Raw genomic sequence first — 24,937 nt, 5'->3', positions numbered from 1 at the left:
AAATTCAAATGTCGGTGTCTATAAATAATGTTTCATTAGGACCTAGCCGCGCTCATTCCTTTAGTATTTATGGCTGCTTTTGAGCTACGACGCTGGAGTTTGAATAGTTGCCACAGGGATCGTATGGCCCGCAAAACCTAAAATATTTAGCCCTTTACAGAATAGTTTGCTGTCCCGTGTCTTAACACTGTTCACATCCCAGTTGGGAAGTTCTGTATCTTCAGAGGGGAGCACACCCGGTTTGAAGGCTGGTCTAAACTCAACAACCCTAGGCAAGTCCTTCCCGTCCCTGGGCCTTAGTTTCCCCAACTATAAAATGGGGTTAGCCGCAGTGATCTCTGGAGACTTGCCTGGCAGTGGGTCAAATAAATAAAGGGGGTTGGAGCTCCTGGAGGGTAGGACTAGGGGTTGACTAGGAGCTGGCGGGCTCGGGCAGGGCGGGTCCCTTGGGGTTTCCAACTCCGCGGGCGGGCGCAGTGCTCCCCAGGCCTCGCTTCCACTGGGGAATTCCGGGCGGGGTGCGGGCGGCGGGGCGGGGGCGGGGGCGGGCCGGGGCGGGGCCGGTAGACCGCCTATAAGATGGGTGGCGCGCCCGCCCCGGGCCACTCGCTGCAGCCTGCGCGCCCTCTCCAGTCCGCTGTGCCATGGCCCCCGCCCGTCTGTTCGCGCTGCTGCTGCTCTTCGTAGGCGGAGTCGCCGAGTCGGTGGGTGCTTGGAAGTCCCCGGGCGGGGGGCGAGGCGGGGGGCGCAGGCCGGTGCCTCCTTTGTTCGTCGGAGCGTGGGATGGGGGGGCAGATCAGGGGGTACGCCACCCCCAACCGGACACCGAGGGCCAGGAAACTTTGCTGGAAACTTTGCTCCGGGGTCACGGGCCAGCTCCGGGATGGCTTCACGCGCCGTGCGCCCCTCGGCCTGTTGCTCTTCCCGCCTCCCCTGGCCTCAGCCCCGCCGCGGGCTACGGGCTCGTTAGTGAGTAAGCCGGTGTCAACTCTTCAACTCCCACACCCTCGTCCCTTCCCTGGTGACCCTAGGGCAGGCTTGGAGCGCTAAATCCCCTCCTCGCTCTCTAGGCGCCCAGAGCGGACAGCTTTAGGATCCGAGATGGCCCTGGGGGTCGGGGGGCTGCGTGTACTCGGAAGCGGGAGGGGTTTAGGGTTGTGCGAGGCCCTCTTTCACACACCAGGGAGAACTGAGCCCTGACCTCAGTCTGGCCCCAGCTCTGTCACTGACTTGTGACTTAGGGCAAAGTCCTGCCCTTCTGAATCTCTTCCCAATACTGCACCAAGGGTCTGAGGGAATGGGGCAAGAGCGGACTGCTACTGCGTTAGGGTTTCTAGAAAGTTGGGGACTCTGCTCTTTTCGAGGACAGAGGAGAGGAATGGTTTAGACTCAACACTTAGCCAGGAGCTGAGCCTCTGCTTTCTGCAAGAAGTATGTTCATTTTTTCTCAATTGCAGATAAGAAAATTGAAGCATCCACGTTGAGTGAGGTGAAGGGGGTGGGGGGAGAGAAGGCCTCAATCAGCCCAGAGAAACCTTTCCTTCTCACTGTCCACTGGTCTCCGTCATAGCTGTCCCTGGGCCAGCAGAAGCTCTATCCATCCCTGCAGCCGGCTTAGGAGGAGGGGGGCAATCTCATCTGGGAAGTTGCGGGGCATGGGAATTACTGGTGAAGGCAATCTGTCCCCCACAGCCTGAGCTTTGTGCCCCCTTTGTGCCCTTTAGCCTCAGTTTTCAGAGCGAGTGAGTCCTTGCAGTGTAACCATTAATGTTAATTTCTTTGAAAGCCTTGGGGCTCCTATTCCTCTGAATTTACTTAGGGGAAGGTTGATTCTGCCTGCAGGCTCTTCTTGAGGAATGAATGAGACCCTAGGCAATACTTCCAGCACAATTCCAGGCATGCCATGATGATTGCAAACATTTAGCGCCTTTGTGGGGGGGCCAGACATTGCTCTAATAACTTTCTAATGGATATATCAAGGAGCTTAATTCCAACAACAATCTTACTGTGTACTGTTCTTAAACTGGTCCTGAGGCTAGAGAGGTTAAGTAACTTGCCCAGGGTCACACAGTTAATACACAATAAATGGGTGAGTCAGATTGAAATTTAGGCAGCCAGGCTTTCAAGTTTCTGCTTTAGCTTAACTTCTACTCTTTGTGCTACTCCAAGTGTCCCATCGTTGGTAACTCAAGACGGGTTTAGAATAGGTTGAGATTTTAGGCTGGAAGGCAAAGGAATTCTGAGGTGGAAGGAAACAAGGCCAGAGTGAGGTGATGACTTAACCTAAACCAAAGGCTACCTTGCCTAAAATGTTAGTGGCTGAGGACCCAAGCCTTCTGCCTCTAGCGCAGTGCTCTAAACTAGGCCCTGAAGGATGTGTCGGGGTCAAGAAACTGGGGAAGCATCCGAAGGGATACCACCTGGGCGCTACAGGGAAAAAGAGGAAAGGACCCAGGAGGTTGCTGAGGTCACCATGCGCCCAGTCATATGCCAGTTTCCTCCCAGGGGCTGCTAAGCCTGCAGGTGCTTCAGGGTGCTGAGCAGTCAGCTGTGTCCTGGGGGCATTCTGAAGGATGTGGTCTGGGGGAAGGGAACTGTGTCAGTCCTGCCTGGGTGACCCATCAGCTGCAGGAGACATCAGCCCTGGGCAGCTGCTTCCTGAGATAGGTGTCAAGTCTCATCCTGACCTCAGCTCTCCTCTTCCTGGCTAATGTCACAGACCTCCTGCCTGTAACTGGGGCACAGGGCTTCCCCTTTGGCCTATCCCCTCCCTCTTTTCTAGGTTGTGGTTGGAAAAATCAGACCTAGTCACAGTTGGCTCGGACCGAAGAGATGATCCATGGTGTCCTTTTCTTTTTGCAGGTAGAGAAAAGTGAGGCCCAGGGAGAAGGACTTTGCTAAAAGCAGTCAGGATTGATAGAGTACTTTTTATATGACAGATCTGGTGCATTTTATCCTCACAAAAAGACCTACCACATGGGGATTCTATTATGTCCACTTTCCAAACGTGAGAGGTAAAATGGTACTACTTTGGGTTAGCAGAGAGCATCCAGGACCCCAGGATCTCTGACTAGTAGTCCTCCCATTGTGGGTGGTGTTCCCCCAACTGTTCCATCATTCCCCTTACCACCCCCATGTTTTGGAAGGAAACCCAGGCTCAGTACCCAGCTGTCCTCTCCTCTGTTTGGCTGGGCTTGCTATACTAAACCAGTTCTTCCTGTCCAGCTGGGAGCATTCCCTGATCTGCCTTCCTGCCACTCCCTCTCAGGCCAATTAAAGGCAGCCTTGTTTTGGGAGTCCCCTCCACCCAGAGGTGTTCCTACCCAGGGGCACAGCCTACTGACTTGGCCCCAGGCCCAGGCAGTTCTGGGGAAGTGTCCCCCACCTATCAAGTGTACTTTAGCTTAAGGACATTGCTGGTCTTCTACAGCGTCCTCTTCTTGATTACATGGGAGTGGAGGTGGGGGCGGAAGCCTAGGGGCTTCTAGGACCCTTGAGTGAACAGTGAGAGCTCTTGGGACTTCTCGAGCCCAGGGAGTTATCAAACACCAAGGAAAATATTTGGGCCATGATTTGGAGGGTTCCATGAGGTTGTGGGGAGGCCTCTTTCCCCGCTGGGCTGACATCCCCCACCTTAAAATGAAAGGTTTGAACAGGGTGGCCTCCAGAGTCCTTTCCATCTCTGAATTTGATAACTTAAGTACCTACTATTCAAAAGAGGTCTCTCTCTTGAAGGAATTAACTTGAGGAAATTAACATACTCCACCAAATTCTGAATCCCTGCCTCTCTCCCCCCACACACCAAGGGCAGGAATTCTGCTCTATTTGTTTTTGTGAAATACCTGTCCCCTAGTTAGTACTCAGGAAATGCTTGTATGAATGAATAAATTCGTGCATGTAACTTTATTCTAAATGGTTAATTAATGTTACTTATTGCTAGTATGAATATCTCCCAGAACTGCGAGGTACCATTTTCTCTATTTTTACAGGAAATGGATGCTCGGAACAATGCAGTGGCTTGCTAAGGTCAGAACCAGGTCCGACTGATAGGGCAAGGTGTCTGCTTTGAGTGTCCTCAGAATATTCCAGATGAGGAAATTTGCTGGGTTTGAAGGTAGATACCTTAGGTCCTACTTCTGCGTTGCTGGGTGACCTTGAGCAAACATGCCCTGTCTCTGGGTCTCAGTGTCCCCAACTCTAAAATAAGGAGGCTGGACCATTGCCTTCTAAGGGTCCTTCCTGCCCGGAGGGCCCATTGATGAGGGGGGCGGCCCTTTCCTGGCCTCCTTAGTAAAGAGTCTAAACAAATCCCAGTCTCAGAAGAGAAGTGGGGGTGGGGGGACATTCAGCTCCTGCCATCCCCAGCCTCCTAGAAACAGAGGGCTTTTCCAAGGACTTGGAGTGCTGAGCCTGCCTGAATGAGGAGCTGGGGAAGCCAGGCTGGGCTCCCAGCCCCTGCTCCCTGTTGGGAGAAGTTGGCTCCTAGCTGTCCTTCAACCTCCCGGACTGGACAGGCGAGTGTGATTTCCAAATGAACGCTTAAAATTGGGGTAAGGGGCTGGACCGAGCGCTGTGAGTCACTGCATGCTAGCGTAGCCTGCCTGAGTCACTCATTTCCTTTCAAACTCTTGGCTAATAGGACAGCTCTGTGGTGGGGGTGTTGGAATGCGCTCAGAGTTTTACCTCGTCCTTTGGGAGTCATTGTTTCAGTGTCCGGGGCCTTGAGGGGACATACAGGAAATGTTTGTACTAGGTCCCACACTTTCACAGCCTCTTGCCTGCGTGTGGACTTGGACATTGTACATTGTGCAGCCAGTCCTCATAATTGGGCTTTAGACCTCTGCAGAGCAGGTAGTACTTTTTTCCTCTTTAAGGCAAAACTGAGGCTGCAACTGGCCTGCATTTTTTTCATAGAGCAAAAGCTGGTACCATTCAGGTTTGGTGTGACCCCAGGATTTTCTGATGTTTGTGAGGACCTCTCTTTGCTTCCTGGGGCTGGCCAGAGAGCATTGAAACATTGGCTTGGTGTTACGCAGACCTAACTCCAGACGTGCGAAGTCCACCTCTTACTGGCTACATGAACTCAAGTCATGCTACTCCACCTCTGAGCCCCAGCCTCCTGGTCTGTTAAGAAGATCATGATACCGGTGTGGCAAAGCTTAAAGGAGACGACAGGGCTGTAAATAAACGCACCTAGTACCATGCCTGGTAGGGAGGAGGTGTTACTTAGTGACAGTTCCCTTCCTTGCCCAGGCCACCTTCATGCCAGGCGGTCCTATCTCTGAAGATTCTGAGCCCAGGTCTCCTGGAAAGCTTTCTCCATCCCCCTTATCCCCCTTATCTGCCCCCACAGCTGGGAGGTGGGAAGGGAGAAGTCTAGGGTGGGGCTTTTGGAGTCCAAATCTCCTATTTGTTTATCTTAGAAGTGGGCTGTTTGCTAATTATCGAATGGGTTTATGTTTAAACAAGAACCAGTTCTGGGCAGCCCCACCTCTCCTGCTGGGATTTGCTGGAGCCTCGTGCTGAACAGTTTGCAGCCTGGAGGGAGAGGGGTCAGGGGGTTTGCTAAGGGTACCAGACCACTCTGGACACTGTCCAGGACTTGGAGTCACCCTCCTGTGCTGGAGGGGCAGAGTTTCTACCCTTAAGGAGGCTGAGTGATTTGCAAATAGCACTTTGAGGGGTGGGGTGTTGGTGGACAGAAAAGGTACAGTGTTCTGAAAAGCCAGTTTCTCGCATGTTTTCACTGCATGGTGCCCTAGAGAGGGAGGAGAGGGAACACATATGTCAACAGTTGGGGTCTCATTTAACCTTAGAAGAACAAGCCTGACTTCTTGGGCTGGTTTGCCATTAACTAACACAGAGGTGACCTTTGGGCGCATTCTTGCACCTCACTGGGGCCTCTCTGGTCCTGTCTGCTGAAGGCTGGGTGACTGAAAAAGAGGGTACAGAAAACTCCAGCCCCCATCCTAGCTCTGCTGCTCACCCAGGGACACAAACAGTTAATACGTCACTTTGTTGATGTGAACCCCAGTGTCCTCTATAAAACACCTGTGGCACTCAAAGGTCATAATCGGTGTTTGGCAAACTTGTAAAGTTCTGGCTTTATTAGCACCTAGACAAGGGTTCTTAACCCGGCCAGAGTTTGGCTTTGGGGAGGTGGTGTCTGTGCATATGTTGAAAATGTAAACTAAGAGTTACAGTTATTGGGGTTTAGACCTTTTTATCCTTTTCAGGGGGCTGCAGTACTCCCTAAAAGGTCACTCTGATCTCAGCAGTTCTGGCTTTGACCTTTCTACAGCCATCCTTCCTCCCTCCTCCACTTCCCAGCCTTGTTCTTGCCTCCTGCTTCCCCCAACCCCCACCTTCAGCCCAGACCTTCCTATTCAGCGGCCCCCACCCCTTCAGGCTGCGTCTCACTCCTCCCCCATCCTCCAGGCCCGGGAGCTCGGCTGCTCCAGTTTTCTCTGGCACAGTAGAAGAGGCTGCTGGTCAGGTGACACCTGGGGTAATGGAAAGGGGAGGCAGGGAGAGGCTGGTATGTGTGGAAACAGTGACTTGGTGAAGCTCAGCAGTCAGTGGCCAGGCCTGCAGGGACTGGCGGTGTCACTCCAGCCTCTGGGCGTGGGGGCAGATGTGGCACATGGCTGGCCCGGCTACCCAGAGTGGGGATACTCCTTGCCTTGGAGAAGCCCTGCTGGAGCTGTCTGTGGGACAGACTGACCTGGTCTGGAGGATGGCTTCCTTGCAGGGTGGTGAGGGAGGCTGGGAAGAGGCAGGAAGCCAGCACCCAGGGCTGATCTAATCAGCCGAGATAAGGCTGCAGCGTGGGCTCTCTACTCTGCTTTGAGAATACAGGAGGTTTGTTTACATCCCGAGAGCCTCCCTAGCCCTTGGATCCATCAGGGATTTCGGATCTGCTGCCTAGATTACAAGCTCCAGCTTCAATGCACCTCTGTCTGTGAGGCCCTGAGGGAGCCAGCCCCCTCCTGGCTGTCTCCACCGGTAATCGGAGCAATGCCCAGCTTGATTACTGGGCTGCGACAGAGGGAGGCTTGTCTCTTTGAGACCTGTCTTTTACAGATTGGGAAACTGAGGCTCAGAGAAGGGAATTGTCCATGATCATCCAGGGAATTAGTAACAAGGGTGCTGGGTCAGCTCCTGGCAGGGAGACGTCCAGAGGCTCCTGAACCCTTCCCCCATTTCTAGCTGGCACCCTAGGATCCTGGAGTTCTTGCTGTGGGAATGGGCTGCCCTGGGGCTTGGTGAAAAGCTGGTTGCTGGCAGTGCCAGGCCTGGCTGTCTCCTGAGTGATCGTGTTCAGAGTAACCCGACCTTGAAAGCGACATTTGAACCCTCATTCCACCCCCACCCCTAGACCTGGTTTAATCATTCAGGCACCAGAGCACCAGACCATGGATTGGTGTGTAGTTTCTTTTTACCTTCTAGATTTTTATTTTTATTTTTTTGTCTCTGGGGACCCAGGTCCCCAAGTAGAATTTCAGGTGTTTCTGGTCACTGTCATTTGCACCTTCGGGGAAAATAAAAATGGTCTTTACCTCTGTCTGCTTAGGACAGGTGGTCAAAGCTGTGTGACCTTGGGCAGGTCTCTGACTATCTCTGCGTCTTTTTTTTCACAGTCTGAAGGGACCTGATTGGTTGTTGAAAAGTCTCTGGGCTCAGAAGCAAAATGATAACCTATTATAGGTTATATTCCTTTACAGTTTGCAAAGCACGATCTCCCTGTCCCCAGGCTAGCTTCCTTCCAGCAATAGAACTGCCTCTGCAAGTTTTCCCAGGCCTCTGATCCTTTGAACACTAATCCCACTGGCCAGGAGGAAGGGAGGTGGGGGTTAATCACAGCCACTATTCATTGATCACCTGCTGTGTACCAGGCCACGTGCTGGGTCCCTTGCACACACAAATGCATTCCACTTAATCCTCATCACCCTGCAAGGTGCTACCAGCCCTAGTCACAAAAGAAGGAACTGAGGATTTCAGAGATGAAATAAACTCCCAGGCTCATATAGTTAGGAAGTGGCAGAACTCACACTTGTGAATCTGCCTTGATGCACAACCACTCTGGGTGGTAGAGTCACAGTTGTGGGCCCCAGGTTTTAGCCATTCTGGGGAATGTCTGGCCCTTAAGAAGTGGGTGGGGTGGGGAAGAACAGTTACTACTAGTGTGTGCTGCTGGGGGTCTCCTGCCAGAAATCATTCTGGTGGGTCCAGGTGTTGGAGCCCCAGATACTCAACCATCCCTTCTCGCCACTAAATTTGGCTTGCCCAGTTATTACCCTTCTGGTCTTGCCTCCTGAAAGAAGGGTCAGATGTGTCCCCGACCCTACCTCCCCTGGGGAGGAGCCAGGTGGGGGGAGGCTCTCATTAGTTCACAGTTATCCAAGCCCTGACCCTGAACTCCAAGTTTCTGTTCCTTTGTTTAAGCGATATCACTTTCACCTTTGTTTACTCCTAGGCAGGGACAGGGGTGCCCTGGAGCCCTGGCCCAGCCAGTGTGCTGTGGACTGGCGGGTTAGGCTGGAGAGAAGTGAAGAGTGGGTGGCAGTGAGAAGCCTAGTTGTGGTTGGGACGTGTTCTTGAGAAAGATCTGGATTTGAATCCCAGCTCTTGCTTTCTAGTTGCATGACGTTGGATAAGTGACTCAGCAGAACCTCAGTTTTCTTATCTGCAAAATGGGTAGAGCACCTTGCAAGGCTGTTTTGCCAATTAAATGAATTTGTATAAACAAAGTACCCAGCATGGTGCTTGGCATGTAGTGGATACTCCTTTTAGTCACTCATGCTTTTCCTGGGGTGATGGAAGCCATAGGATTTGGGGATAGGGTTGGGATAGGACCTTTTCGTAGCTTCATGCCTATAGCCAAAAGACTAGATGGGGAGTATAACTGTAATGACAGCTGCTGCCTGTGGATTTGCTGAGACCCTTAGGGGCAGCCAACACGCTGGAAGGGGAGAGAAGATAATTCCAGTCTGGGAGCCAGGAGACCTGGGTTCTAAGTCCATCTCCGCTGCCAGCTGCTTGGATGACCTTGGCAAAGTCCCTTGTCTTGTCTGTTTGCTAGGTTATAAAATCAGATACCTTCTGTTGGCAGGTGTTAGTTTCAGTAGAACAAAAGAGCACTTCCCCTCCCTTCTTTCTCCCCAACAGTCTGGGGAAGAATGTAGGATCTCTAAACCCCCAGGCACTAATCCTAGATCCCCACCAGCCACAGGGCCAGCAGAATATATGGGACCTAGGCCCATTGCCCTATTTTTTAGTTTTTGGAGACAGGGTCTTCCTCTGTCACCCAGGCTGGAGTGCAGTGGCACGATCGTAGCTCACGGCAGCCTCGACCTCCTGGGCTCAAGTGATCCTCCCACTTCAGCCTCCCGAGTAGCTGGGACCACAGACGTGCACAGCCACATTTGGCTAATTTTTGTAGAGATGGAGTTTCACCATGTTGCCCAGGCTGATCTCAAACTCTTGGGCTCAAGTGATCCTCCCACCTTGGCCTCCCAAAATGTTGGGATTAAGTCACTGTGCCTAGCCACCACTGTCTTATTTAGTTGGTAATTTCTGTTGTGTGTTCATGAAAGGGACAAAGATACAAGGAGACTTGAGAGCCCAGAGAGGGTGCCTGTGCATGTACACACACGAACAAACATGCCTGGGCAAAGGTGGGGGTGAGCTGAGGAGAACAGACCACATTCTTAGCCAGGAGCAGGGCGGGGTCCATATCTGGTCAGGGCTGGGCCTGGCTGCTGGGTGGCCTGGTTCTTCAAAGTCACCCCAGACTTAATGGGCTTTATCTGAAAAGAGGGCGGAGGAGAGGAGGACCGTTGGTGCCTTCCCAAACTTTACACAAAAAAGAGCGATTGCCCACAATCCCACGGGGCTTGGTCCTGTCTTGCTGGCCTAGTCCTAAATGGCTCTTACCCACTTGGGAGTTTCCTTCCCTTTTGTCAGAGGTCATGAGTGGAGAAGGGACTAAAACAGGACAGAGAGGGGGCTTCCAGAGTTCAAGGAGAGATTTAATTCCCTGTGTCCTCCCATCACCACTGGGAGCTGGAAGAAGTTTCTTCCCAGCCCCTTGACTTGCTATAGGAGGGAAATCCTGGGCTCATCTAAATGCAGCCTTTGAAAACTCGAGCTTTGGAATAGGATCGAATCCTGGCCGTGCCACAGAGCCCCAGGGTGACTTTAGACTAGACTAGTTTCTTTTTTGGAAACTGAGTATAAAAATGAAGGGTTAAGGATGAACCGGTGCCCACAAAGAGGGCTGAACTGGGAATAAATCTTGGTTTCAGCCTTGGTTTTGCTGCTGACTTGGCTGCAAGATCTTCATGCTCCACTTTCGCTCATAGCCTTCATTTCTCTAATGTAAAACGGAGGTAATTCCTAACAGCCAATGGGCATGCTAATCCCATGGGTTGTTTTGAAATACCTCTTAGCACTTTCACGTACTGAAAGAGAGGCTGGTTGCATAAACAACCTTCCATGGCTCCTGGGGGCAGTGAGGGGTGGGAAAAGGTCTCTCAGCCTGAGACAAGTCTCCTGATGGAACTACAGCCCCTGTTGAGGACTTTGACCTGGTCAACAGTTGGCCAAAGTGTACCATTCTTTCTTTCTCCCAGCTGGATTTGACCCCCCACTTAACAGGCTCCCTTGGAGCCTGGGGCAGGCTGGTGACCCCGTGTACATATGTGTTCATGCATGTGTTTATGTGTTTGTAGTTAAAGGTCCAGGTGAATGACGCCTGGGTTCTGGCCCAGTGTGGCTACTTTCTGCTTGTGTGGCCTTGGACAAGTGACTTTACTTTTCTGAGCCCTTGTTTCCATCTCTGCAAAAAGGGACATTAAAAGGACCTAGACAGGCTGTGTGCTTGGTTAAGGCCTGTCACTTGGGTTCTTGGGGGATTTGCCGCAGGAGATGGAGGTAGGAGCACAGGGACCCTGCCCTTAGGTGTAGGCACTTGGGCAGCCACGAGGAGCCTTACTCCTGCTCTGCCAAACCAAAGCCACAGGCACGGGCTATGTGCGGGGGCTTGAATTCCAGCACCAGCAGCCCAGCAGCTCCTGATTCCCGAGTCATGAAGTCATCTCTGACCAGGACTTAACCTCTCTGGCTTTCCACCCCCACGGGTGCCAAGCGTTCAGCAGAGATTCTCCCCACTCCCCGGGGAGAGAGTGATTCCTGGCCACTGCCTTCCTTGCGGCCTGACCCCGCTCCCTTCCGGGAATCCAGCATCCTCCCTCTGTGGGGGTGGAAGAGGGGGCATGAGGGTCAGGTTCCACCTGCCTCTCCCCGGAAGCCCAGTGGGGAGAGTACAGGAGTGGCTCTGAAGCAGCTTTCCTGGGCCTCTCCTGCAATGCCAATAACCTTATCTTAGGGACAGATGTTCCTTCTCAGACACCCTCTTTTGTCAATGGCAGTCTCAGCTGAGTGAAGGACAGCCTGAGGTGTCCGAAACAGAGACCTGACCTCTTTCTATCCTGAGTTATGTAGTGAACGCTCTGTGTGACCTTGGGCAAGTCCCTGCCCTGTTCCGGGCTCAGATTCAAGTTGTGTGAAACGGGAGGACAGGAGCTCCTTGGGTCCCGGCATTCTGTGATTCTAAGCAGACCCCCAGCTCCTGCAGTTATGGCATCTGCAGAAGATGGGAATGTCTTGCAGCGGGAGGGGCATGGTGTATTGAACTTAATGAAAAACCCCAACTCTCCTGGCAAATACTAGGCACTTTAATATTTGAATTAATTAGTAGAATAATGAACTTTGCTCAGAGCTGCTGTTCTCTGGGCAAACAGAAGCCTGAGCCCAGAAGCTGGAGGAAGGGTGATGGGCATCCAAATGTTTCCTGTGCTCTTGAGGGTGCATTGTTCCCACTCCGTGGAGCTACAGGATGGGAGCAGGGTAACTGATGTACTGTAGGGCTGCCCGGGACCTTTGACACTTTCCTTTGGCAAGCGGTTTGGTGGGAGTGGACCTGAGACTCTGTCCTGATCAGCTGTGTCTCCACAGGGTAGTGGCTGAGTGACCCTTATGGGTACTGGAGTGGATGGTCTCTGAGGGTAGGGATTGTGCCTCTCGGTGTCTGCATGGTGCTGGCAGCAGAATAGATCTGTGGGAGATGTTTGGAAGGCAAGACTGAATCCAGGAGTGCACTCCTGAGTCATCAGGTCTGGGCAGCGCCCTGACCTGAGGCTGTCTTAGGGTGTGCATGAGGCAGCCCTGTCTGTCCCGGCCCAGAGTGAGTCAGCTGGGAAAAGTATCCTGGACTGGGCAAGACCAGAACCAGCAGCCTGCTCCCTGTCCTGTGTGAATCAGCTGCCATTGCATCACAGAGCCCTGGAGTGTAGCATCCCAGGGCCCTGTGCATGGAGACTCCTGGCTCTGAAGTCAGGCAGCCCTGCGCGTGCAATCCTCGCTCTTCCATCTGCCAGCTGTGTCACCAAAAGAAAATGACTCCCTCGTCTGTAAAAATAAGTGAATAACATGCCTCCAGAGTTATTAAAACAGGGCCCGGCACATAGCAAGTGCTGGGTAAAGGATACCTAGCCATATTAATAATTTGATTATTACCTCATTTACTATTTTTATTTTTTTTGAGACGGGGGTCTCACTCTGTAGCTGAGGCTAGAGTGCAACGGCGCGATCCTGGCTTATTGCAACCTATGCCTCCTGGGTTCAAGCAATTCTTGTGTCTCAGCCTCCCGAGTAGCTGGGACTACAGGCGCAAGCCACCACACCCAGCTAATTTTTGTATTTTTAGTAGAGATGGGGTTTCACCATGTTGGCCAGGCTGGTCTTGAACTCCTGACCTCAGGTGATCTGCCTGCCTCGGCCTCCCAAAGTGTTGGGATTACAGGTGTGAGCCTCTGTGCCCAGCCTCATGTACTATTTTTATTTGTCCAGAATGGGAAAGAGACTTGCCTAAGGACACGCGGCGAGTTAGAGGTAGAGTGGGATCCAGGACGCAGGTCTCCAGGCCCTGGCCTGGTCTCTTTCTAGTTTCTGAATGCCCACTTCACTAGCTTTCGGGCATCGGCTGTCATGGAGCACTGGGGATGTTGGCTGATGTGTCTCCTTTCTTTATCTTAGATCCGAGAGACTGAGGTCATCGACCCCCAGGACCTCCTAGAAGGCCGATACTTCTCCGGAGCCCTACCAGACGATGAGGATGTAGTGGGCCCCGGGCAGGAATCTGATGACTTTGAACTGTCTGGCTCTGGAGATCTGGGTACGGAAGGTGTGGTGGGCAGGCATAGGCACAAAGCTGGAGGGAGTGGTGGCCTCACCAGCCAGGAGGGTGACCATGCTTTGAGACTTGGATTTTTTTGGGGCTTTTCCTAGAGTGCCCTTCTTCCTTCTCAAAAAAAGGGGAGACAAAAGTAATGGATTAAACTTTTCCATCCCTGAGAGCCCCTGGGGACAAGCTGTTTGTTGCTTTGAAGTCATTGGTAGCTCTGGGTTTTCTGAGCTCCAGCCTGAACCTGTCCTCATAGGCGCTTCTCTTTTCTGCAGGGCATGGTGGGGGTGGGGTGAGGGTAGGATGGGTGGCAAGACAGGGTGGGAGTGGGGAAGGAGGACCCATAGAGTGTTTTCCTTTTTTTGAAAGGAAAAGTTCCAGCCTGGGCCACATGATGAGAACTTGTCTCTACAAAAACACAAAAATTAGCTGGACGTGGTGGCATGCACCTGTAGGAGTCCCAGCTACTTGGGAGGCTGAGGTGGGAGGATCCCTTGAGCCTAGGAGATTGGGGCTGCAGTGAGCCAAGATCATGCTACTGCACTCCAGCCTGGGTGACAGAGTGAGACCCTGTCTCAAAACAAAAAAAGGAAAAGTAGCAGCCTAGAAGTGGGGATGGGGTGGGAGGGGGCATGAGTGGGCAGAGACGTAGTTGGGAAACCAAGAACAAGTCCCTGCTTCAGTGGGGGTGGGGGTGGGTGAAGGGCCCAAGGCCTCTAGGCCAGACAGCTAATAAGTGGCCCTCCTATGTGCAGAGAGGTGTTAATGATTGCAGGTTTTAGCTTTGGAGTCACATGGTCCTGAGTTCAAGCCTCCATCCTGTGTGAACTGAGCTTCAGTTTTCTAATCTGTAAAATGGGAATAATAAAGATAGTACATCAGTGTTGTGGGGACTGAACTGACTTAAAGCTTTTGGCACCTACCAAGCACTCAGTACGTGTAGGTTTGGTTTAAAAAAAAAATAAATTTTATGGCTGGGCGCGGTGACTCATGCCTGTAATCCCAGCACTTTGGGAGGCCAAGGCAGGCAGATCACGAGGTCAGGAGTTTGAGACCAGCCTGGCCAACATGGTGAAACCCCGTCTCTACTAAAAATACAAAAATTAGCTAGGTGTGGTGTCGAGTGCCTGTAATCCCAGCTACTTGGGAGGCTGAGGCAGGAGAATTGCTTGAACCCTGGAGGCAGAGGTTGCAGTGAGCTGAGATCGCGCCACTTACACTCCAGCCTGGTGACGGAGCAAGACTCTGTCTTGAAAAAAAATAAAAATAAAAAAATAAATTTCATTATGTGCATACAACATGGTGTTATGGGATACATATAGATAGTAAAAACGTTACTACAGTGGAGTTAATTAATATATCCATCATCTCACATAGTCACCCAGGAAATGTTTTAATATTGCAGTTAGAATTTTCTTTCTTAAAAGTTAATTCCCTGGGGATCTTGTTAAAATGTAGATTTTGGCCGGGCGCGGTGGCTTACACCTGTAATTGAAGCACTTTGGGAGGCCAAGGCAGGCGGATCACAAGGTCAAGAGATCGAGACCATCCTGGCCAACCAACATGATGAAACCCCATTTCTACTAAAAATACAAAAATCAGCTGGGTGTCATGGCGCACCCCTGTAGTCCCAGCTACTCAGGGGCTGAGGCAGGAGAATCGCTTGAACCCAGGGGGCAGAGGTTGCAGTGAGCCGAGATGACACCACGGTACTCCAGCCCAGGCGACAGAGAGAGACTCTGTCTCAAAAAAAAAAGTAGATTTTAATTCAGTCAGCCCTGAAATTCTACATTTCTTCTTCTTTTTTAAACCAATGAATTATTTTTATTCTTTTTAAATAAGTGAAATATTAGCTTTAATGTTTTCTGATCATGACAGTATTTTTAGATAAGAACATTTTAAACATTCAACAGTAAGAGACTATTGAAAATAAATGAAATTCATTGAATAGAAGTAATTAAAATAATAATGTAACTCTTTAAGCATTGTAATGGAAAGATGTTAATGATATATTGTTATGAGCCCATTATTGGGAAAAATGTATTTAGGAATACGCATGGAGGGAATTTTCTTTTTTTTTTTTTTTTTTTGAGACGGAGTCTTGTTCTGTTGCCCAGGCTGGAGTGCAGTGGCACCATCTTGGCTCACTGCAACTTCTGCCAACCGGGTTCAAGTGATTCTCCTGCTTCAGCCTCCCAAGTAGCTGGAATTACAGGCGCCTGCCATCACGCGCAGATAATTTTTGTATTTTCAGCAGGGACGGGGTTTCACTATGTTGGCCAGGCTGGTCTCGATCTCCTGACCTCAAGTGATCTGCCCGCTTTGGCCTCCCAAAATGCTGGGATTACAGGCATGAGCCACCTCGCCTGGCCTTGAAATTCTACATTTCTAACCAGCTCTCAGGTGTTGCTATTGGTTTTTGGATTCACACTTTGCAGAGCAAGGGTTTAGAGCTGATGAAGCCTCTGTCCAGCTGCCAGCTCACACATTCCTGTGAAAGAGCCAGGGGGTGGGTCTGAGGAGCCCCATTTTACAGATGAGATGACTGAGGTAGGAGTGGGGAAGCTCGCTTGCTGGACATTGAGCATTTGGAAGCTGGTTGTAAGATGGAGCTCCCACCAGCCCTGGCTGAAGAGGTCATTTTCCTGGGGTAATGGACCTCACACTCACACAGCTATTCTGACCTTACAGATGACTTGGAAGACTCCATGATCGGCCCTGAAGTTATCCATCCCTTGGTAAGTAGCTACATGCTTTACATGCTTCTGCCTCTTCCACTTTGCTCCTCTATAGCAGACCTATTGGGAGAGGCAGAAAATACAGCCCCCATAGGCAAAATAAGTGAGGGGTCTTACCCCACTATGCGGGAAGGCTTTTTAAAAATCTGGCCCTGGGCTGGGCATGGTGGCTCAGGCTTGTAATCCCAGCACTTTGGGAGGCTTGAGGTCAGGAGTTCAAGACCAGCCTGGGCAACGTGATGAAACCTGTCTCTACATAAAATACAAAAATTAGCCAGGTGTGGTGGCATGTGCCTGTAGTCCCAGCTGCTTGAAAGGCTGAGGTGGGAGAATGGCTTAAGTCCAGGAGGCAGAGGTTGCAGTGAGCCAAGATTGTGCCAGTGCACTCCAGCCTGGGTGACAGAGCCAGACTGTGTTAAAACAAACAAACAAACAAATCTGGCCCCAGGCTCATTTTGTAGGTTGCTGGTAGGCCATCCTCCCTGCAGGGATAGTCACCGTCAGCACCAACTCCTTTTCTCTACATTTATAGCTATTTCCTAGCATTGATAGAAAAGTATATATATAGGCCGGGCGCAGTGGCTAATGCCTGTAATCCCAGCACTTTGGGAGGCTAAGGTGGGCAGATCACCTGAGGTCAGGAGTTCGAGACCAGCCTGGCCAACATGGTGAAACCCTATCTCTACTAAAAATACAAAAAATTAGTGGGGCATGGTGGCGTGCGCCTGTAGTCCCAGCTACTTGATTGGGAGGCTGAGGTAGGAGAATAGCTTGAACCCGAGAGGCAGAGGTTGCAGTGGGCAGAGATTGCACCATTGCACCCCAGCCTGGGCGACAGAGTGAGACTCCCTCTCAAAAAAAAAAAAAAAAAGTATATATATAATTCTATGAACTGCGTTTTTCACTTAGACTGGTCATGAGTATTTCCCTGCATAATTTAATGCTCTTATCATTTTTATAGGCTTCATAATAGTTTACCTGATTCCCTTTATTGATGGAAAAATGGCTTATAATTTGTTAACATTTTAAAATTATAACACTGCAGCAAACATCTTTTTTATTTTTGCAAAGCGATAACAAGTTTATTAAGAAAGTAAAGGAATAAAAGAATGGCTACTCCATAGGTAGAGCAGTGGCATTGGCTGCTGGTTGCCCATTTTCATGGTTATTTCTTGATTATATGCTAAGCAAGGGGTAGATTATTCATGAGTTTTCCAAGAAAGGGGTGGGCAATTCCCAGAACTAGGGGGCCCTCCCCTTTTTAGACCATATAGAGTAACTTCCTGACTTTGCCAGGGCATTTGTAAATTGCCATGGCACTGATGGGAGTGTCTCTTAGCATGCTAATGTAGTATAATTAGCATATAATGAGCAGTGAGGCCAACAGTTTCATTGCCATCCTGGTTTTGGTGGTTTTTGGCCAGGTTCTTTATTGCAACCTGTTTTATCAGCAAGGTCTTTATGACCTGTATCTTGTGCAGACCTCCTATCTCATTCTGTTACGTAGGATGCTTAACTTACTGGGAATGCGGCCCAGCAGGTCTCAGCCTTATTTTACCCAGCCCCTATTCAAGATGTAGGCACTCCGGTTCAAACACCTGACATTTCCCCCCTCCCTTTTGTAAGAAAACCCTTAATCCTAAGGGTTGCAGAGGGACAAAGATCCATCTTGTGTAACTTCTTCATGCTGAATAGGGTGATGATATTCCTGCTTAACTATTAGGGCCTCTTGTATCCATGGTAGAGAGGGGCTCAGTCAGAAAGGGCCAGTATGGTGAGGGCCATTCATAACTCTTAGTTCTGACAAAAGGTGATATCCAAAGTCCTTCAATCAGTGCTGCAGTCCATTTCCTTTGATTCGGGGGTCTCCTCCGTCTCATCCCTTCTGTGGTTCTCCAGAAAGATGTTACCAGAAAGGGGTCCCAATCCAGACCCCAAGGGAGAGGGTTCTTGGATCTTGCACAAGGTAGAATTCAGGGTGAGTCCATAAAGTGAAAGCAAGTTTATTAAGAAAGTAAAGGAATAAAAGAATGGCTACTTCATAGGCAGAGGAGCTGCAGCAAGCATCTTTTACACGTAGTCTCTGAAGAGCCCCTTACAATAGAGTTTCCAGGGCAAAACTGCCACCTTAAAGGGCAAGCGTTGTCTAAGGTTTTGCCAAATTGCTTCCAGAGTGGTTGCTCTAGAATAACCAGTGGCCAGCAGTGCAGGAGAGCACCTGCTTCCCTGTTTCCTTGGTCGCTTCATTTTTCATTTGGGACAGATATACTAGAAAAGTTGGGGATAAGGATTTTGGCAGCATAATTGTGGAGACGTTGTTGCCAATTCCCGCTCCAGGACCATATGGTTCAGCTGAATATGGCAGAACCAGATTCTCTGCCTGGCTGAATGTCCCTGTCCCCTGCCCTGAGTCTCTTCCAAAATACACTGAGTGTCTCTTCTCCTTTCCCCCCATCCAGGTGCCTCTAGATAACCACATCCCTGAGAGGGCAGGGTCTGGGAGCCAAGTCCCCACCGAACCCAAGAAACTGGAGGAGAATGAGGTTATCCCCAAGAGAATCTCACCCATTGAAGAGAGTGAGGATGTGTCCAACAAGGTGTCAATGTCCAGCACTGTGCAGGGCAGCAACATCTTTGAAAGAACGGAGGTCCTGGCAGGTAAGTCCCCATGCTGCTTATAAGATGCCTTGAAGGTGGAATGGGGCTCAGCGGGAGAGAGCACCTGCAGGCAGGGATGCCTCCAGTCATGAGCCTCTTTGGTGCCCCTTCCTTTTGCCCACTCAGGTTGCCCTAGAACATTGAAAGACTACACCTTCCTTATGGGGTGGCTCTGACTGTGCAGCCTGGTGGAGGGAGAGGAAAAAGCGCCTATCAAAGGCTTTTGGAAAATAGGCATTGAGTCATTCTTTTGCCTTAAGTCCTTCTCATTTATTTTGCAAAGGACTTTCACTGTATAGGTTTGGCATCTGGGAGTTAATCATTAAAAGTTAATTTCCCTTGTAAGTCTGGAGGCTCCTTTGAATTGAGTTAGCTTCCCCTCCCCCTACTCTATCACTTGGCAGCCTTGTGACCTTGGCTGAGAAGCTTTCAAACTTGATGAGCCTCAGTTTCCTTATCTGTAAAATGGGTACGGTGATACCTGCTGGGGTTGATATGATGAGTCCATGAAAAATACAATATGAAATAACTTTGCACACCATAAAGGGCTATTCCGATTTGGCCTCAGTTGAGAGTTCTTTACTGGAATGTGCATGGTGAGGAATGCTTCGTCCCAGGTGTTGACAAGAGGGATGGAAGGAACTCCCCAAGGTCATGGCCGAGGGCCAGACTGGATGAATCGGCCTGGCAAGTGGGCACCCTGGGCCCGTGCTGGGTAACTCCTGTCTCCTGGGAATCAACAGGGCCAGCAGCTCCAAGGAGGCTTGAGCTATAGGGACAGAACCTGGCTTCATCCAGGACAGATGGAAGGTCTCACCTGCCTCTTGTAAAGAGGGTTCCTGGGAGCACAGCCCCAGGTGACTGGGCCCACCTCAGCCCTGACCCTGGCTTCCTGGTATCTGAGCCAAAGTTCTTTTTACTTTTCTTTCAGAAGTAAAAAGATTTGCATAAGATTTTGGATTTGCATAAGGTTTTGCTCTAATTAACTAAAGGTACTATTGCTTCTAAAGAAAAATTTGAAAACCACTGATTAATCCAAGCACCTGCTTCTTATACATGGGAAGACCGAGGCCCAGGCTTTGGGCCACATAGTAAGAAAAGAACTGAAGCCAGGTTATCTCTTTAATCTTCCATTTGAGAATTATAAAGCCTAAGAGCCTTATGTGAAAGGTTACATTGTTAGCTGGTGTGGTGGAATCCCCCATTCCAGAAGCTTTAATCAGCACCCAGGAGCTTTATTAAATGCTTGCTGTATGCTATATGATTCCTGCGCCCCTCATTGAGTCCCTACAACACTGAACTCCATCTAAAGAACTTATCCAAAGTCACAAAGCTGGGAAGTGGCAGACCTGGCATTTGGACCGAGGACCACAGTCAGCTTCTGAGCCTGCACTTGAAACTTGACCCTGTGGGGTGTCCCAGTGCAGTCCCAGGGCCTCGTGGAGGAACTGGGGTCATCAGAGGGAAAGGTGATAGAGATAAGAATGGGGTTGATGCCTGATATTCCATGTGCTTTCTCTGGCACCTCCTGGGGGTACTTTTTTGTTGCTTTTTCATAGGATTTTACCTAAGAAAGAACCTTGCTTGACTTCTCTGTGCCACTGTGTCCCCATTGTGTACATAGATTTGTAGTGTGTGCAGGGATGGAAAATTAATCTTCTTAGCCAGAGTAAGACCGAATTAGGGGACTCAATCTGCCACAGAAGGGATTCTATGAGGCATCCCTGCCCCTAGCAAGCAGAAATGAGTCATTCAGGCCACCTGGCAGAGTGGACAGGCCAGACCCACTCACCGTTAGAAGCCCGTCTCTGCCCGACACTAGGCAGGTTCTCCTCTCGGAGCCTGAAAGTGTCATTTATTAAGCACCTCCTGTTGTGCACACCTGATTCAGGGAGTTCGGGACACAGATATAAACCTTAAACCTTTACAGTTAATGAATCTTGAGAATATGCTATGCACTAGGCATTGTTCTAAGCACTTTGAGTGGATTACTTTATTTAATCCTTAGGACAAATGTATGAGAAAGGTATGGCTATTCCCATTTTGCAGTAGGGAGATGAAGGAAACTTGCCCCAAATCACACAGCCAGAAGTAGGAGAGGCAGGAGTGGAAACTAGGCCTTAGCTACTGAGTTCTGTATGTAATCGTAACATAAGAGCTTGGAATTAGTATGTTTTGCATGTGTGCACTTTGAATGTACATACCTGTCTATGAAGTGTAGGCTGTATAGGTAAATATGCACACAGGTAGAGCTAGAGAGTGCCCTGTGCTAAGGACTGCAGGATAAATATGTCTACAGGGATTTCCATAGCCTACCGTTTTCTCCTGTTCCTGGTTCAGTTAGTGCTAGACTGTTGCAGGGGAGTCTGCTTGGTGTTTGGAAAGAGCCTGGGCTTTAGATTCAGGCAGATGTGGGTTAAAGTAGTGGCCTTGGCCGAGTGCCGTGGCTCACGCCTGTAATCCCAGCACTTTGGGAGGCTGAGGTGGGTGAGGTCAGGAGTTCAAGACCAGCCTGGCCAACATAGTGAAACCCCATCTCTACTAAAAATACAAAAATTAGCCGGGCATGGTGGCGTGTGCCTGTAGTCCCAGCTACTCAGGAGGCTGAGGCAGGAGAATTGCTTGAACCTGGGAGGTGGAGGTTGCAGTGAGCCGAGATCACGCCACTGCACTCCAGCTTGGGCAACAGAGTGAGACTTCATCTCAAAAAAAAAAAAAAAAAAAGAGTAGTGGCCTTGCCACTAGCCCTGTGGTCTTCAGTGACTTAAAATGCCAGTGACCCATTTCTTGTAACTGGGGTCATGAGGTCAACTTAAATAAGGCATCAGCTTGCCTGGCATAGGCAGTGGTGATGGTGAGGATGTCTCGTTGTAAGAGAACTGATAGTGGGGGAAAGAGGGGTTCATCCTCAGGTCCTGATGAGGAGCTCTCACCCCCGCCTCTTCTCTCTCTCCTCTCCAGCTCTGATTGTGGGTGGCATCGTGGGCATCCTCTTTGCCGTCTTCCTGATCCTACTGCTCATGTACCGTATGAAGAAGAAGGATGAAGGCAGCTATGACCTGGGCAAGAAACCCATCTACAAGAAAGCCCCCACCAATGAGTTCTACGCGTGAAGCTTGCTTGTGGGCACTGGCTTGGACCTTAGCGGGGAGGGAAGCCAGGGGATTTTGAAGGGTGGACATTAGGGTAGGGTGAGGTCAACCTAATACTGACTTGTCAGTATCTCCAGCTCTGATTACCTTTGAAGTGTTCAGAAGAGACATTGTCTTCTACTGTTCTGCCAGGTTCTTCTTGATCTTTGGGCCTCAGTTGCCCTGGCAGAAAAATGGATTCAACTTGGCCTTTCTGAAAGCAAGCCTGGGATTGGATCACGTCTTAAACTTCCAGTTAGGAATCTAGGTCCACCCTCAAGCCCATACTGACCGTGCCTCATCCAGAGCCGCTCTGAAGCCAGGGGGCTAACGGATGTTGTGTGGAGTCCTGGCTGGAGGTCCTGCCCCAGTGGCCTTCCTCCCTTCCTTTCACAGCTGGTCTCTCTGCCAGCAAATGGGGGAAGGAACTAGAACCACCTGCACCTTGAGATGTTTCTGTAAATGGGTACTTGTGATTACACTACGGGAGTCTCTGTGGTATATACCTGGGGCCATTCTAGGCTCTTTCGAGTGACTTTTGGAAATCAACCTTTTTTATTTGGGGGGGGGAGGATGGGGAAAAGAGCTGAGAGTTTATGCTGAAATGGATTTATAGAATATTTGTAAATCTATTTTTAGTGTTTGTTCGTTTTTTTACCTGTTCATTCCTTTGTGCAGAGTGTATATCTCTGCCTGGGCAAGAGTGTGGAGGTGCCGAGGTATCTTCATTCTCTCGCACATTTCCACAGCACCTGCTAAGTTTGTATTTAATGGTTTTTGTTTTTGTTTTTGTTTGTTTCTTGAAAATGAGAGAAGAGCTGGAGAGATGATTTTTATTAATTTTTTTTTTTTTTTTTTTTTACTATTTATAGCTTTAGATAGGGCCTCCCTTCTCCCTCTTCTCTCTTTGTTCTCTTTCATTAAACCCCTTCCCCAGCTTTTTTTTTTATACTTTAAACTCTTTCTCATGGCTTTGGCCCTTTCTGAAGCTGCTTCCTCTTATAAAATAGCTTTTGCCGAAACATAGTTTTTTTTTTTTTAGCAGATCCCAAAATATAATGAAGGGGATGGTGGGATATTTGTGTCTGTGTTCTTATAATATATTATTCTTCTTCCTCGGTTCTAGAAAAATAGATAAATATATTTTTTTCAGGAAATAGTGTGGTGTTTCCAGTTTGATGTTGCTGGGTGGCTGAGTGAGTGAATTTTCATGTGGCTGGGTGGGTTTTTGCCTTTTTCTCTTGCCCTGTTCCTGGTGCCTTCTGATGGGGGCTGGAATAGTTGAGGTGGACGGTTCTACCTTTTCTGCCTTCTGTTTAGGATCCAGCTGGTGTTCTTTGGTTTGCTTTCTTCAGGCTCTAGGGCTGTGCTATCCAATACAGTAACCACATGCGGCTGTTTAAAGTTAAGCCAATTAAAATCACATAAGATTAAAAATTCCTTCCTCAGTTGCACTAACCACGTTTCTAGAGGCATCACTGTATGTGGCTCATGGCTACTGTATTGACAGCAGAGAGCATGTCCATCTATTGGACCAGCACTGTTCTAGAGAACTAAACTGGCTTAACGAGTCACAGCCTCAGCTGTGCTGGGACGACCCTTGTCTCCCTAGGTAAGGGGAGGGGGAATGGGGGAGGACTGATGAGGCCCCAGCTGGGGCTTGTCATCTGGGTCCCTCCCTCTCCTGAGAGGGGAGGCCTGGTGGCTTAGCCTGGGCAGGTCATGTCTCCTCCTGACCCCAGTGGCTGCAGTGAAGGAAACCACCCTCCCTTGCTGCACCAGTGGCCATTAGCTCCCGTCACCACTGCAACCCAGGGTCCCAGCTGGCTGGGTCCTCTTCTGCCCCCAGTGCCCTTCCCCTCGGGCTGTGTTGGAGTGAGCACCTCCTCTGTAGGCACCTCTCACACTGTTGTCTGTTACTGATTTTTTTTGATAAAAAGATAATAAAACCTGGTACTTTCTAAACTGCCTGCCTCTGTCATTTTAGTTCATAACAAGTCATCCTTTTTGGGCTCTGTATCCCCTTGATCTCAGTGGAGCATGAAGAAACTCCCCGGACCAAATCCCCTATGGGGTGCCAGACATGCCAGGGGGTGGGCAGAGGGTGGGGGCAGAGATGTAAGAAGGCAGGAAGGGGGCCTAGAGAGGAGGGAAGACATCAGAACATGCACCCTGATGGCCTATGCAGCATATCACCCCTACTTCAAGGTTTTGTTTAGGTGGCACTGTGTTTAAATAGCAAACACAAAAATCTTTGCATCAGTTGCCATCCATAGAAATCAGGAGGTTTCTCATAAAAATCCAGATTTCTCACTTTTCTTGGGAAAAAGAAATTAAAAAATTGGCAACTATCAGCCTGCATGGCAACAAGAGAGAGCCGCTGAGTGGCAGGCACCCATCTAGATGTGGGCTCTCCACACTACCGTCTCCGCCTGCTTCACTCAGGCCACCGCTGCAGCCAGGCTGGCTGGCAGGCTCCGGAAATAGCATGGGCCATCTTTCTTGACCACTATAACAACCCTGTGAGGTGGGTAAGATCCTTGTTATCAAGAGGGCAACCTGCCCCTAGTGTGTCTGGAGAGTCGAACCTTAATTTCAGGTCCTTGGACATTGGTGATCTTCCTTTGGTGCCATGTTGCCCAGTACTTTGCTGGGGTTGGGGAAAGGACGCAAACAGGAATTGGTGGTAGTTGGAGCAAACCCTCGCATACACACCATGTGGCCAGGAACCCATTCTTAGGGCTTTATACCAGATCCCATTTAATTGTCAGACCTCCACAGAGTAGGTGCTGTTAGTAACCCCATTTGACAGATGGGGAAACTGCATCTAAGAGGTTAAATACCTTGCTTAAAGCTACACAGCTTACCAATTGTAGAGGTGAGATTTGAACACTGGCAGTCAGGCTCTAGAGTGCTAACAACCGCACTGCCTATTAAGGGGTTTATATCACCCAAGGCTCCCTCACTGGGGGCTGTTCGTGCCCGCACAAACCCCCTCTGAACCAGTGAGTCTGGTCTCAAATCTCGTGTCAGCTTAAATCTCTCCTGAGACTTTGCCACACTGTTTTTCTGAGTCCCATGAGGTTGAGTGGGTCTCTGTTCTCCTAACTTGTGTCTTGTAGAAGGCCCTCACATCTGTTAGAACTGTGCTGACCACTATGGTA

At 49.9% G+C, this 24,937-nt stretch overlaps 1 protein-coding gene across 2 annotated transcripts; it reads left to right on the top strand.

The window, feature by feature from the left end:
* Window positions 1-562: 562 nt before the first annotated feature.
* On the top strand, window positions 563-23,738 carry SDC4 (syndecan 4). Of its 2 annotated transcripts, NM_001133906.1 has the most exon segments (6): window positions 605-704; window positions 13,099-13,237; window positions 15,938-15,984; window positions 18,444-18,642; window positions 21,604-22,566; window positions 22,614-23,738. In NM_001133906.1, coding segments are annotated over 5 exon segments (597 nt in total). In that variant the 5' UTR covers window positions 605-644; the 3' UTR covers window positions 21,756-22,566; window positions 22,614-23,738.
* Window positions 23,739-24,937: the final 1,199 nt, after the last annotated feature.

Source organism: Pongo abelii, chromosome 21 (assembly GCF_028885655.2).
Source record: "Pongo abelii isolate AG06213 chromosome 21, NHGRI_mPonAbe1-v2.0_pri, whole genome shotgun sequence".
Lineage (NCBI taxonomy): Eukaryota > Metazoa > Chordata > Mammalia > Primates > Hominidae > Pongo > Pongo abelii.
Note: the sequence above shows the minus strand (reverse complement) of the source record. Positions and strands in the feature narration are given on the sequence as shown.

Bases quoted from the DNA above. Each gene is read 5' to 3' on its own strand.
- SDC4 (XM_009233639.4), top strand. From the start codon at position 645: ATGGCCCCCGCCCGTCTGTTCGCGCTGCTGCTGCTCTTCGTAGGCGGA. The intron at 13,238-15,937 runs GTACGGAAGGTG...CTGACCTTACAG, and splicing joins GTCTGGCTCTGGAGATCTGG to ATGACTTGGAAGACTCCATG. The intron at 18,643-21,603 runs GTAAGTCCCCAT...TCTCCTCTCCAG, and splicing joins AAGAACGGAGGTCCTGGCAG to CTCTGATTGTGGGTGGCATC.